The sequence below is a fragment of the Desmodus rotundus genome, chromosome 1 (genome assembly GCF_022682495.2).
Source record: "Desmodus rotundus isolate HL8 chromosome 1, HLdesRot8A.1, whole genome shotgun sequence".
NCBI lineage: Eukaryota > Metazoa > Chordata > Mammalia > Chiroptera > Phyllostomidae > Desmodus > Desmodus rotundus.
Genome location: NC_071387.1, coordinates 143,017,518 through 143,032,868, shown reverse-complemented (window position 1 = coordinate 143,032,868; position 15,351 = coordinate 143,017,518). Strand labels below are relative to the sequence as shown.

At 35.2% G+C, this 15,351-nt stretch overlaps 1 protein-coding gene across 3 annotated transcripts in view; it reads right to left on the bottom strand.

Annotated features, from left to right (window-relative positions):
• The window catches only part of FER (FER tyrosine kinase), a 406,586-nt gene that overhangs the window by 336,966 nt on the left and 54,269 nt on the right, over window positions 1-15,351 (bottom strand). For all 3 annotated transcript variants that reach the window (XR_008425138.2, XM_045197637.2, XM_045197636.3), the window contains exon 4: window positions 14,250-14,517. Coding sequence is in view for 2 of the 3 variants with exons in the window: in XM_045197637.2 (XP_045053572.1) it covers window positions 14,250-14,456 (207 nt within the window). In the remaining variant the exon portion in view is untranslated. The remainder of the gene's footprint in view (window positions 1-14,249; window positions 14,518-15,351) is intronic.

Sequence of the window (15,351 nt, the reverse complement as noted above, 5' to 3'; positions counted from 1 at the left end):
TTCTCTTTTCCTAACAAATACCATTAGTTCTCAATGGTTTTTCCAGCACAGCATATTGCCTCAATAGCAGAGACACAAAATGGTGGGTTTCAACAAGTGGGAATATGGATACTGCTGGAAAAAACAAGCCATTTGATATGAGACTTTCCATCTTATGAATACTGAAACAAAGAAACAGAGGAATGCTCTTCACTACTGGTGTTCAAAATTCAGAAACAATTATTGGAGTCTAACCATGCTCATTGAGGATCCATGTTAAGGATACAAAATAAACAAGATATGGTTTCAAATACTTACAAAACTAATATTTCAACTCATACTTTTTCCTACTCTAATGCTTTTATCTGTAAATAAATAGAATTATTCTATTTCAGTTAATATTCCAATGTAATGCTAAATCAAAATAATAGCCTAAAGAAAGTAAATTCTCAGTCAGTCAAGACTCTCCAAAGTCTGAGTTGGTAATACTATTTTAAATACTTCTATATACATTTCTCAAAAATAAACCTTGTTTAGGGAGGGGGTCATTTTTAGTTTGTTAAATAATAAATATGAACAAGACATGTGGCCTATGAATTCATATTTACCTTCAAATTCAAAAACCTAAGATGTATTAACACACTCTTGATACCACAAAGCAATTTAAAATTAATAGAGCTCTTCCATAAAAACCTAAAGTTTAACAAAGGTGAAAACAATTTTTTAAATTATACAAAAATGGATTTAAAAGGTAAACTAAATGACTCATAACTCTTGTAGCTTTGCCTTTTTCATCTGATACTTTCTAAAAAATACAATGTTGGCAAAACGTTCTATAGCAAGGGAGATAATGTTGAGGCTACCAAAAAATGTGAGAGGAACCAGTTCTTTCTCTATCTTCAAAATATAAATAATCTCTATGTTTTTTATAGCAATAAAGTTTTACGATTCTATGTAGGAGTTGTTGCTGCCTAGGGGAGAAGTTTTCTTGGAAGTCAACATTAAAGACCACAGAACTATATCAGAATGCCTTCCTCCTCCCAGAAGGGCACATCTTATGGTTCCTAAAAGCCCTGTTCACTAAAGTCACTGCAGGAAGTCTAAGCTCCAAGGCATATATTATCACCCTGACTGTCAAACCCATATTGCTTTCAATGTCTCCTATTCTTGCCCAGGACAGTATCTATAGAATCCTGTACTCTCAAGAACTCCTTCCTGATAGGTAGACACACTTTGCCTCCTTGCACAACCAAAAGGACAACAAAATTTAAAAACAAAAAATAACCAGAACTAACAGAAACTCGAACCACATGGAAGTCTGACAACCAAGGAGTTAAAGAAGAAACATTCACACACACTGGAAGGAGGGGCAGAGACAGGTAGCTGGGGTGGAGAGGACATGCAGTAGGGCAGAAGCTAGATGACCTGAAAAGGCAAGGCGGCAGCTGGTGGACCATTCAGTCTCACATTTGCATGCAGATAACTGGGAAGAACAACTGGGGAGCAAGACAGACCATGCAGCCCAGGGTTCCAGTGTGGTAAAATAAAGTCTCAAAACCTGGAGGTAGAAACCTGTGGGGGATGCAACAGTGGGAGAAGCTCCCAGCCTCACAGGAGAGTTCACTGGAAAGACCCACAAGGTCCGAGAATGTACACAAACCCACTCACCTGGGAACCAGCACCAGAAGGCCCCAATTTGCTTGTGGGTAGTGGAGGAAGTGACAGAAAGCTGGCAGAGATCTGAGCAAGCAGCGCTGTTCCTTCTCTAACCGCCACCCCCCACACCCGCACATACAGTGCCACAACACATCAACGTCAGTTATGCCACACTGGCGAATACCTAAGGCTCCACCCCTTACACATAACAGCTGTGCCAAGAGAAAATATATGGCTCTAATGAAAGAACAGATCAAAGCTCCAGAAGTAGAACTAAGTGATGAAGAGATATGCAACGTATCAGGTGCAGTGTTCCAAACACTGGCAATCAGGATGCTCATAGAAATGGTTGAGTACGGTCACAAAATGGAGGAAAAAGTGAAGGCTATGCAAAGTGAAATGAAGAGAAATGAATAGGGAACCAACAGTGAAGGGAAGAAAACCAGGACTCAAATCAATGATTTGGAACAGAAGGTTGAAATAACATTCAACCAGAAAAGAATGAAGAAACGAGAATTCAAAAAAATGAGGAGAGGCTTAGGAACCTCCAGGATTTCTTTAAACATTCCAACATCCGAATCATAGGGGTACTAGAGGGAGAGGGGGAACAGCAAGAAATTGAAAATTTATTTGAAAAAATAATGAAGGAGAACTTCCCAGGTCTGGCAAAGGAAATAGACTTCCAGGAAGTCCGGGAATCTCAGAGTCCCAAAGAAGTTGGACCCAAGGAGGAACACACCAAGACACATCATAATTACATTACCCAAGATTAAAGACAAGCAGCAAGAATCCTAAAAGCAGCAAGAGAAAAGGAGACAGTTACCTACAAAGGAGTTCTCATAAGACTATCAGCTGATTTCTCAAAAGAAACTTTGTAGGCAAGAAGGGGCTAGAAAGAAGTATTTGAAGTTATGAAAGACACGGATTTACATCCAAGATTACTCTATCCCACAAAGCTATCATTTAGAATGGAAGGGCAGATAAAGTGCTTCCCAGAGAAGATCAAGTTAAAGGAGTTCATCAACGCCAAGCCATTATTTATGAAATGTTAAAGGGACTTATCTAAGAAAAAGAAGATGATCAAAACTACGAACATTAAAAAGGCATCAAACTCGCAACTATCAACAACTGAACCTAAAAACAAAAACAAACTAAGCAAACAACTAGATCAGGAACAGAATCAGAGAAATGGACATCACATGGAGGGTTTTCAAAAGGGAGGGGGAGAGGAGGAATAGGGGGGAAAAGGTACAGGGGAAAAAAAAGCATAAATGGTAGGTACAAAATAGACAGGGGGAGGTTAAGAATAGTATAAGAGATGGAGAAGCCAAAGAACTTATATGTATGACCCATGGACATGAACTAAGGGAGGGAAATGTGGGTGGGAGGGGGTGCAGGGCAGAGGGGAATAAAGGGTGGAAAATGGGACAACTGTAATAGCATATTCAATAAAATATATTTTTGTAAAAAGAACTCCTTCTTGATCTATGATGAGAAAACTCTTTATACCTCTTATCAGAAATTTCCATTTATCTTCTAGTTTTAGCAGAAACCTGGCTCTCTCCTCCTCCAAACCTCCAAACACTGCTAATAAACATCCCTCCTCCTTCTAAAAAACAGTCTCTGCTTCTTAGAAGCCCTGGCTACCCTTCGCCATGAACAATCCATCAGCAAGTCTTTCTAATTATCCCTTCCCATGTCTACCACAAATCCACCCCCTTCTTTTGTAAAAAATGCAATTCAAGTGTCTGCAAACCACAATAAAGCAAAGCACAACAAAAGGAGGTTTGCTTGTAATTAGAAACCTCAAAGGAGACAAGAGTGGGAATTTTTTTTAAAAGTACTTGAAGAAAAATGGCTGATAATATTGAAGACTTGAAAACTAAAACCCACAGATTCAAGAAATTCAATGAACCTAAGCACAAGAACCATGAAAAAAAAATACACTATCAGTACCATATCTGAGTCAAATAGCCTTAGGATATTCAAATAATATAATATTTTTTATAAACTAGTTACATGTATGAAACCCCATCAAGTCTATAACTCATTTTGATGAGTTCCTGGATATCTTATTTTTTCTAATAGAATTTTAAAAAATTTCCCCTGTAAATGCAGCACAAATTGACTGGTCTTCTTCCCACCCTACTTCATGTCACAATATCTAAAACTGCACATATGTTCTCATCTGGTGGAGCTCTTTAAAGAACCAAATGACCAAGGATTCTTGGCGAGTCAGCAAGACATGGGTCATCTTTCAATGTCAGGAGAATTTCACCTTCTGCAATTAAAGCCTCTCTAACAATGAAGGGATCAAAATTTTTAACCCTTGTTATTTCAAGTACTATAAATTCTCAGATTATTAAACAATATCATAATAACCAAAATCAATCCTGAAAGAAATACTATATAGATGAAAAAATTATTGAACAAATGTTTTTAAAATAAAATAGAATTAACATAACCGAAATCAATAGTTGAGTTCTAACGACTGGCATCAAATTTGCTGAGCTGCATTAGCTTAGTCATTGCCCAATCTCAGAAGTGAGTCATTTCTGAAAACCACATGACTACAAGAATATTACTATTACTATTAAAATGGGTAGGTCTAAATGTCTAAACACAGATCAAGCCAGGAAAAATACTACATTACCTTTTCTTCCCCAATACTTTTTCTATCAACTTCCTAGAATCAGTGCTCAATTGTTTGGTTCTTCTTGGACTTTAAGGACATACTTCTTGTTCTTCTAAGGAAGAACAATATCCAGAAAGATACCTGGCCAGAGTCATCACTGCCCATCAGAAGTAAATAACGTAACCTCAGCAGTTTCTCCTACCAAAAGTTCAGAGTTGAATTAAAGACCTACAGACTCTTTTCCAGCTCCAACACCCTATGATTTTTCTCTACTTAGCTACTTCCCTCTTGATTGTCATCCCCATAAACTCCTTGAATGTTATAGTTCATGTCCGCAGAAGACTCCTTTGTTGATCCAGCTCTAGTAGATCTTTGTTAATACCAGGCTGGCCTATTTGGAAATTTTAAAGAAAACAGTAAATTTGCAGTTAGAATCCTGGAGATACTTCCTTACTTACTTTCAGATTCCTGTTCTTTACCCTTTTGCATCCCATTCCCATCCATCTATGTCCTAGAGAAGTTTTTCTGTCTATTATTCCCTTATGTCCTAATTCTCCAAATCTTCTTGATTGGCTCTTTCAGCTCAACATTGCTTTAAAAAACAAAGCTCTTCCTTTCCTCCCCCAACCCAAGGAACACTTCCAGCTACTGCCCTATCTAATCTTTTCTAAAACCCCTCAAACTTCTGGGTGGGGTGGTGGACAGTAAAACTCTGCATTTGTTCTCAGAATATGAACAGACTGTATACTTGGGACACATCCTTTCTCTGAAACTCTATCAAATAAATACTGTTTTCTTCTCTTACATCCTGTGTAACACAGAACTAAAAAGAGGTGTTAATATTCTCCATTACTTCTCCCCAACTCCACCCCTATTAAGGCTAATCCTGATTGTCTAGATGACCTTTTGCTCCACCTTTTTAATATTATCAACTTTCTGTGCACTCATAGGCGTTCTCTTATCTACTCAACACTCTCAGGCAAATATCATCATCTTATAGATGGTGTCAGAAAGATTAAATGATCTGTCCAAGGACACACAGCTAATAAATAGAAAAGCTCAAATTCAGCTCAAATCTACCTCTTACTGTGCTAGACCTGATAGAACATAAGACATTTGAGGGATACGGTAGTGTGGGAACCTAAGGACCCTCGTATTAAATATTATTTTGAGAATAACTAAGCTAAATTGATGAGAGTACTTACATACTGGTTAAACATTACACAGTAATCTTTAATTAATCTGTATTTAGCACTACTCATTAAATTAGAAAGTAAGAGTCATACAGAAAAGCTATCTATTCCTTTTAGGCTACCTACGTAGGTAGCATGAGTAACATCTAAGTAAAAAAGTCCTTCTCGTATAATGCTCTCCAGTTCTATCCATGCAGTCACAAAGGGTAGGAGCTCTTTCTTTCTTTCTGCTGTGTAGTATTCCATTGTGTAAATGTACCAAATTTTTTGATCCATTCATTTGCTGATGGGGTTAAAATGGAGATAACTGTACTTAAACAACAATTCAATTTAAAAAATTTTTTAAAAACGAAATCCTTCTAGAACCATAGGCAATAAACTCTCAGACATTTCTCTTAGTAATATTTTTCCCTGATATATCCTCAAGCAAGGAAAACAAAAGAAAAATAAACAAATGGGACTACATTAAACTAAAAAGGTTTTGCACAGCAAAGGAAACCATCAACAAAATGAAAGGCAACATACTGAACGGGAGAAGATATTCACCAATGAAATACCCAATAATATTCAAAATTTATAAAGAACTCATACAATTCAACACCAATAACAAACAATCCAATTAAAACATGGCCAGGGGATTTGAATAGGCCCTTCTCCAAAGAAGACATGCAGATGGCCAATAGACGTATGAAAAGATGCTCAATGTCACTAATCATTAGAGAAATGAAAATTAAAATACAATGAGATTATCACCTCATACTTGTCAGAATGGCTATCACCAATAAGTCAGCAAACAACAAGTGATGGTGGGATGCAGAGAAAAGGAAACCCTTGTGCACTGTTGGTGGGAATACAGACTGGTGCAGCCATTACAGAAAGCAGTATGGATTTTCCTCACAAAATTAAAAATAGAACTATCTTATGACACAACAATTCCAATTCTGGGTATATATTCAAAGAAATCCAAAACATTAATTTGAATAGACAAATGCAAAGAGATCTAAGATGGTGGTGGAGTAGGTAGAAGTTACACTCACCTCCACCAAACTAGAGTTACAACTAAAATATAGAGCAATCTTCTCTCATAACAAAGGGTTTATAGAAAAAGTGACATCGAGACTGGTAGGAAGGGTGGAGATGGAAAAAAGGCTGGCCTCCCTCCCACAGGTGGCAGCTGAGATCCTGGAGGGATATCTCAGCTGCAAAGGTTCACCCTGAATGGTGAAGGGTCTCAAACCAACACCAGACACCACAGCCCAAAGCACCAGAGCTAGGAAGAGGTGCCCACATAACATCCTGCTGTGAAAATCAGCAGAAGTTCACCAAGGAGAGACAGGAATCTGCTGGAGACACAGGCAACTTCTTCAGGGCCAGTACACAAAATTTCTATTGCAAACATTCACCGTGGATATAAGCGGACAGAAGGAGAGTAGAGCAAATTAAAGTCATGTGAGGAGAGACTGAGGTGTGTGACTCCAGGGACAAAGCTGAAGAAAAAGCTGCCAGAGTTGCTGTGCTGAGTCCCTCTCCCACACTGCCAATGCCATCTTTCTTGGATTATTACATGAAATGTTAAAAGTACTTATTTAAGAAAAAGAAGAAGATCCAAACTATGAGCAATAAAATGGCGATAAATACATATCTATCAACTATCTAAAAAACAAACTAAGCAAACAAGAACAGAGACAATCACAGATACAGAGAGCATTTTGATGGTTATCAGATGGGATGGGTTGCAGTGGAATGAGTGAAGAGGGGAGGGGATTAAGAAGTACAACTAGGTAGTTACAGAATAGCCATGGGGATGTAAAATACAGTATTGGAAATGGAGTAGCCAAAGAAATTATACTTATAACCCAAGGACATGAACAACAGTATGGGGATTGCCTAATGGAGTGTGGGTGTTGGGTGTAGGGGGACAAACAGGGAAAAAATTGGGACAACAGTAATAGCATAATCAATAAAATATAGTTAAAAATAAATGAAATGGTTACATAAAATTTCACCTATTTTCATCAGTTTTTTTAATACACACCGATATCACAGCTGTCACAATACAATCTAATACAATTGTTTCAAATGAAGTTAAAGATAACTAAGTGCTACCAGAGCCGCCTTACAGAAAAAAACAAACTTTCTGGACAATACAATAGCACTGCAGGTTTCTACAATAATTAGCATAACTTCCAAAATGCCTAGTTTACTTTAGGAAACCAATACAGGTTTAAAAGCATCAGTTATACTAGCATGAATACATAATTGAAAGAGACACTGTACTCAGTTTTTAAAGAAAACTACATATAGGAAAAAAATGTGTATCTCTTATAAAGGTTTATCATGTTCTCCACCGTTTACATAACAGATGTATGGTGATATAAATCCATATTCCATAAACAGGTAGTAGTTTAAGTGTTCTGAGTTCATTATACCAAAAAGTATTTATTCTGGGACACTGAATCAAAGAACAAACTACTACTGGAGCTATAATTACAGTAAAGCACTGAAAATAATCAACAAGATGACTCAAGCTTGAAAAATATCTAAATAACAGTTGTCATAAATAGCTTTCCTCTGCAGACTTATCTTCCAACCACTTGCTTTCTTTCTTCTTTCTTAAATATTTTAAAAATACAACATAAAAATTCCAGAAGAAAGCATAGTTTCTGTATTACACAAAAACTCAAAATAAATGGTTCTCTGAAACAAAAAGGGTTTATTCAGAGTTTGCTTATTACATAAGAAGAATGTTTTGAAATATCTGGATTCTGATCAGATATGGAAATCCAGAAGACAAGTCATTATTAAATTTCCCTAAAACTGTGATTTTCAAAGACTGAATTACAAGAGCAAAGGAAACCTGGGGTACTCCCATTCAGAAGAGCCTGTCTTTCCACATTTTCTAGTTTGCCTAAGCAAGTATGCACTGCTATTGTTAATTATAGTCACCATTCTGTGAATTCAATCCCCAGAACTTATTCACTTTATAGCTGCATGTCTATACTTTATGAACATCATTTCCCCACTTCTCCCAAACCCAGCTCCTGGTAACCACCATTCTACTCTCTATTTCCGTGTTTGGCTCTTTTAGATTCCATGTACAAGTAGAAACATACGGTATTTGTTTTTCCCTTTCTGACTTATTTCACTTGGCACAATGCCCTCAATGTCCATCCATGTTGTTACAAATGGCAAGTTTTTAATATTTTTATGGATGAAAAATACTTCATTCTATATATGACTAGGTCTGTCCAGAAAAACTCTAGCCATTGTTAATATGACAAGGACTACAAGGACAGTTTGTATGACATCGATGTAACCTGGCATCCAAGGAGTGGACTGGAATGCACATGTGTGAACAGTGATGACTTCACTGTACTAGTCAGTGGGGATGGTAGATCCCATTGAGTTGAGCATGTGTACTGTGTGGCCAATGACTGAGCATGTAGAGCAATGAATCTACATCAAATTTTACATTAAGCTTGAACATTCCTCTGCAGGAACTATTCGGATGATTTGGAAGGCTTTCAGGGATGAAGCAATGAGTGCAATACAAACAAAAGCATAGCACAAGTGCTTCAAAGATGGTCAAAAATCTGTTGAAAGTGATCCACAGACTGGAAGGCCTGCAACAAGAACACCTGAGAATGTTGAATGTGTACAGGTTGCAATCAACAAAGACTGGCGACTGACAGTGCAAGAACTAGACGTTGATCTGGGGATTCCAAAAAACTACTGTGTCTGAGATTTTGACACAGGATCTTGGCATGAAACATGTCATGGCAAAATTTGTTCCATGGCTTCTGTTACCAGAGCAGAAGGAATATCATGCTGAAGTGCTAATGACTTGATTCAAACTGCTACCAATGAACAAGATTTCCTCAAGGTCAAAACTTTGAAGGGGACTGAGGCATCAGTGTCCTATGTACAATGTTTCTTGAATCTTGTATCTTCTTCAATAAATGTCTCTATTTTTCAATAGTACATGGCTGGATACTTTCTGGACAGACCTTTTATCAATGTGTGTAAGTAAAATATTTTCTTCATCCATTTATGGACACTTAGCTTGTTTCCATTTTTTGGCTATTATAAATAATGCTGCAATGAATAAAGAAATAGATATTTCTTCAAGATATAACTTCATTTCCTTCACATATATATACACAGAAGTGGAATTGCTGGATCACATAAGTAGTTCTATTTTTAATATTTTTAGGAACCTCCATATTGTTTCCCAAAGTACCTATAGCAATTTACATTCCCAGCAACAGTATACAAGGGTTCCCTCTTCTCACAGCCTTGACAACTGTCTCTTGTCTTTTTGATAATAGCCAGTCTAACATGTATGAAGTGGTAACTCACTGTGGTTTTGACTTGCATTTCCTTGATGATGAGTGATATTCAGCATCTTTTCATGTACCTGTTGGCCATTTATAAGTCTTTTTTTGAAAAAGGTCTATTCAGATCCTCTACCCAACTTTTAAATGGATTATTTGGTCTTTTGATATTGAATTGTATGGATATTAACCACTTATCAGATAGATGGTCTGCAAATATTTTCTCCCATTCCATAGGTTGCTTTTCCACTTTGCTGTTTCTCTGGCTGTGCAGAAGCTTTTCATTTTTTGCCTTTGTGCTTATTTTTGTTTTTGTTGCTTGTGTTTTTTGTGTCATATCCCAAAAATCATTGCTAAGACTAATGTAAAGGAGTTTTTTTCCCTATGTTTCCTTCTACTAGTTTTACAGTTTCAGGGATAAGATTTAAATTTTTAATCCATTTCAAGTTGATATTTGTGAGTGGTTTAAGATAGGGCCCAATTTCATTACTTAACATGTGAATATCATTTTTCCAACACCATTTATTCAAGCAACTATTCTTGGCTCCCTTGTCAAATTTCAGTTGACCATATATGCATGGATTCATTTCTGGGCTCTCAATTACATTCCTTTGGTCTATGTTTTTATGCCAGTATCATACTGTTTTGATTATTATTGCTTTATAATACAGTTTAAAATCAGGAATTGTGATGCCTCTGGCTTTGTTTTTCTTCCTCAGGATTACTAGCTATTCCAGGTCTTTTTTGTTCCCCATGAATAATAGAATTTTTTTTCCTATTTCTGTGAATAATGCAATTGGAATTTTGATAGAGATTGAAATGAATCTATAGATGGCTTTAGGTAGTTGGACATTTTTTAAATATTCTTTTGATCCATGAACATGAATGTTTTTCCACTTACTTGTGTCTTCTTCAATTTCTTTCATCAATGTCTTATTGTCTTCAGTATACAGATATTTCCCTCCATGGTTAAATTTATTCTTAAGTATTTTATTTTTTCTGGTGCTATTATAAATAGAATTGTCTTTATTTCTTTTTCAGATGGTTTGTTGTTAGTGTATAGAAACACACTGATTTTTGTATGTTAATTTTGCATCCTGCTACTTTACTGTATTTGTTTATTCTAAAAGTTTTTTGGTAAAGTCTTTAGGGTTTTCTACATAAGCATATCATTTGCAAATAGGCAATTTTACTTCTTCCTTTCCTATTTGGATTAATTTTATTTCTGACAGCTGTGATTTTAGATGAATAAGAAAACACAAAGTAAAATTCACATTTAGCACAGAATAAAACTAGTTCTCTAAATAAAAAAGCTATTAAACATATTAAAAGATATTTAATTTCACTCATAATTAGAAAAATATAAAGTAAAGCTACTCTAGATACCATTTTACCTACCAGTTTAACAAAAATTCACAGGTTAACAAGACACTCTTAGGCCAAGATTAAGAAGAAACTGGTACTCTCATATATTTCTAGTGTGTGTACAAAATTGTACAAGATCTATTTTTAAAATTTACATTTATATTGGCAACATTTAACAAAACTACATATACATTTACACTTTGACCTACAAATCCCATTTCCAGAAATATACCCTGAAGATACTAAAATATAAAAATACATCTGTGACAGTTATTCATTGTAGCATTATATATGTTTGTGCAATACTGTAAGATATAAAATCCCATACATAGTAAATTGGTTAAGTATCTAAATATTGTCTCCACCAAAAGAAACCAGGATTCCTAGAGAAAAATTCCAGTACTAGAAAAGAGAATATTCAAGATGAGACTGGAATATCTTATTCTGCAAGGAATAAAGAAGTAAAGAAACATTCAAATCACTGGGAAACGGTCCAGGTAACTGAAAGCAACATAGCTACCTAGGCCTCTATCTCCCAATATTTCCTCCAAAAGCAACACAAACAACAGAAAGGGGAAATAAAACCACATAAAAAACCACACCCTCAGGATTAAAGACTGATGAACATACTTCAGAATGACTTGAAGTGAAAAAAAAAATTACCAAAGCACAGATACGTGCTTTGATTTCTCACACTCATCTTCCAAATTAAAGGAACTGAAGAGATATAACTAAATGAAATGAGTGACTCTACATTAGATCTTGAATCAGGATTTTAAAAAATGCCAAAAGGGGACATTATTGGGACAATTGACAAAAGTTGACATTGTATTATGGATATGTTCTTAGAAAATACACGCTTCAATATTTTAAAATAAAGTAACAAAATGCTTCAACCAACTTGCAAAGCATTCAAATCTATATACTCACATATACACACACATAATTATATTGAAAAAGGAAGCCATAGAGCAAATATGTCAAAATGCTAACAAATGACTAGAGGGCACAGGGGAATCTTTGTTATATTCTTAAAACTACTATGCATTTTAATTTTGTTAAATAAAGACATAAAATTCACTAGTTGCAAGACTTCTGCTTCCAGTCAAGATAAACAGGAACAGCTTTAACCTCCTGCCTAAAACAACTAAAACTGAACAAAGTATATTTAATACACAGTATTCAAGCCACTGGACACCAGGCAATGAAGGACACTGAACCCTGAGAGACTATAAATGAATTAACTGAGTACTAGAGAGGAGAGAGCTGCACAAATAAAAACAACTCAGGAGAATTGCAAAAGGCTCCCCCTTGATTGTTCAGCTAAGTACTGATCAGCTCAAGGGTGTGAGGAAACTGTACCAAGGAAATAACTTGCCCATAGTAATTACAGGGAACACTGTCTGGAGCTCAAACAGAGCCACAGAATCATGCCAGGACCCAACAGCCAGAGTATAAAATTTCATAATTATGAGAACATCCTATGAGCACTGAGAATAATCTGGACTCACTAGAGGAGATAAATTCGCCCTATATTATACATAACTCTAGTGCTACCTAACAAATGGAAAGGCAAGAGCCAAACAGATCAAACTGTCTCCAAGTAACTTAACCATATCCCAAAGCAGAAATCAAGAACTTTTAAAAATACAAAACTATTCAGTACCTAAAAAGGTAAAATTCACAATACCTGGTATCAAATCAAAGATTACCATGCAGAAAAATACAATCCAAAATGAGGAGAAAAATCAGTCAATCAAACTGATCAAGAAATAACACAGATGATAGAAGACAGGAACAAGAAAGCAGTTTCTATGACTGTATTCCACATGCTCAAGAATCTAAAGAATAAGCATATTAAGTAGAGACATGAAAGTTATAAAAATATTCTAATTGAACTATTACAGATAATTCATTTATTTAAGACTTGCTCATTTTCAACATGGAAATGGCTCAACTACTCTGTTCCTGTTTCCTTCTCTCCAATTCCTTTACCCTAAAGTACAGGTGTGGGATAAAAGAAAGACCTGGATTTTGGCAGGTATAAGAAGTTTTTTTTAATGGCACTCATAGGCATATTTACATTTAAATATTGATGATACATGAAGGGAGGTTGCCAGAGGAGGAGGAAGGAGGGAGGAAATGACATTGCTGGCAGAGGAGCAGTCAGGGAGACAGAGTTCATCTCATTGACAGGGTTATTAAAGGGCACCAGAAATGAAAAATGTCTGAGATGAAAATAAACGAAAGTCATTAACTACAGATTTGACATTGCATGAAAATAAGAGTAGAGAAATGGAAGGCATAACAAGAGAAACTAACTACAATAAAACACTAAAAGACAGAAAAATAAATAGAGTATAGTAAAACTGTGGGATAACTTCAAATGGACACATATGTATGTAATCAGGTTCCCTAAAGGGTAGAAGAGGAAAAGGGAGGACTAAAAAAAAATTTAATAATGGCTGATATCTTTCCAAAGTTGATGAAAACTGTAAACCCACAGATATAGGAAGGTTAAGAAACCCCTAGCAGAGGAAACATGATGAAAACTACACAAAGATGTGTAACAAATTGCTTAAAATCAATGATAAAGAAAATCTTAAGCACAGCTGGTGGGTACATTAGGCAAATATTCCATCAGAAACAATGCAAGAAATTAATATAGCAACATCTTGGAAGTATTGGAAGAAAAAGGTGCAAACTAGAATTCCTTAAACGGTAAAAATATTTTTCAAAAACAAAGACAACATAGACATTTTCACACTTACAAAACCTGAAAAAGTGAATTATCAACAGACTTCTACTATAAAAAATGTTAAAGTCCTTCAAACAGACGAAAAACAATACCAGATGGAAACCTAGATATACATAAAGAAATAAGAGTACTATAAACTGTAACTCAGTGGGTAAACATAAAGATGTATGTTCTTATTATTTAAATTATTCAAGAGATAAGCAACTACTTACGGCAACACTAATAATAGCCATAATGTATTCTGGGGTTTATAACATATCTCATATGAACTATATGCCTTAACACGATTATGACGCTATATGCAAAAATGATGAAATTAGTCCTCTTACCTTGGATACATTGCTGACATAATTCACTTGGATAGTACTTTCCTTATCAACTTGATTACAAAGGTTCTGTAAAGTAGATGCATATTCTTTATCACTTTTTATCCTCAGGGCCATAAATTTCTTCACTGTTTCCAGTAACCGTAATTCCCAGTCTTGCAATTTTAACACAGCTTCGTGTGAATTCTTCAGGTCACTCCCAAACCCCATGTTTGTAAGGCACTGTCTTATTCTCCACACTGCGCCAGTAAGCCTTCTAATCAGCACATATCTGCATGTGTAAACAGAAGAAAAAGTTCTGAAATCAAAAGCAAATTAATCCTCATAACAAAGTCATGGCTCATTTTAAGGTAAAAATAAAATAACATAAAATCATTACAACAGAAGGCTTCATACAAAAGATCAGGAAAAAGATGAGGATGTCCACTCTCACTACTTTTATTCAATACTGTACTGGAGTTCCTAGCCAGTATAATGAAATAAATGAAATAATTTCCATTAAAATTGGAAAGAAGAAAAAAAACTGTATTTGCAGATAACATGACATTGTAGACAGAAAATCCTAAGGAATGCAATAAAAATATTGGAACTTTTACTAGAATAAGTAAATCAATAAGATTACAGGCTATGAGATCATTATACAAAGATCAATTGTACAATATTTCTATACACTAGCAATAATCAATCTAAAAAAATTTAAAGAAAACAATTTTATTTACAACTGCAACAAAAAGACTAAAATATTTAAGAATAAATTTTACAAAACAAATGTAAAACTTGTGTTCTTAAAATGACAAAACATTGTTGAAATAAATTAAAGGAGACCTAAATATATGCAAAGATTCATATTCATGGATTTAAAGACTTAACATTGTTAAGAAAGCAATATTTGATCTACAGATTTAACTCAATACATATTAACATCTAAGCTAGCTTTTTTTTTTTGCAGAAATTGACAAACTAAATCAAAAATTTACTTAGAAATTCAAGGGAAACAGAAGAGCCAAAAAAAAAAAAAAATCTTGAAAAAGAAGAACAAAGTTGATGGTTGCACAACTCTGTGAATCACAATTTCTGATTTCAAGATTTACTGAAAAGCTACAGT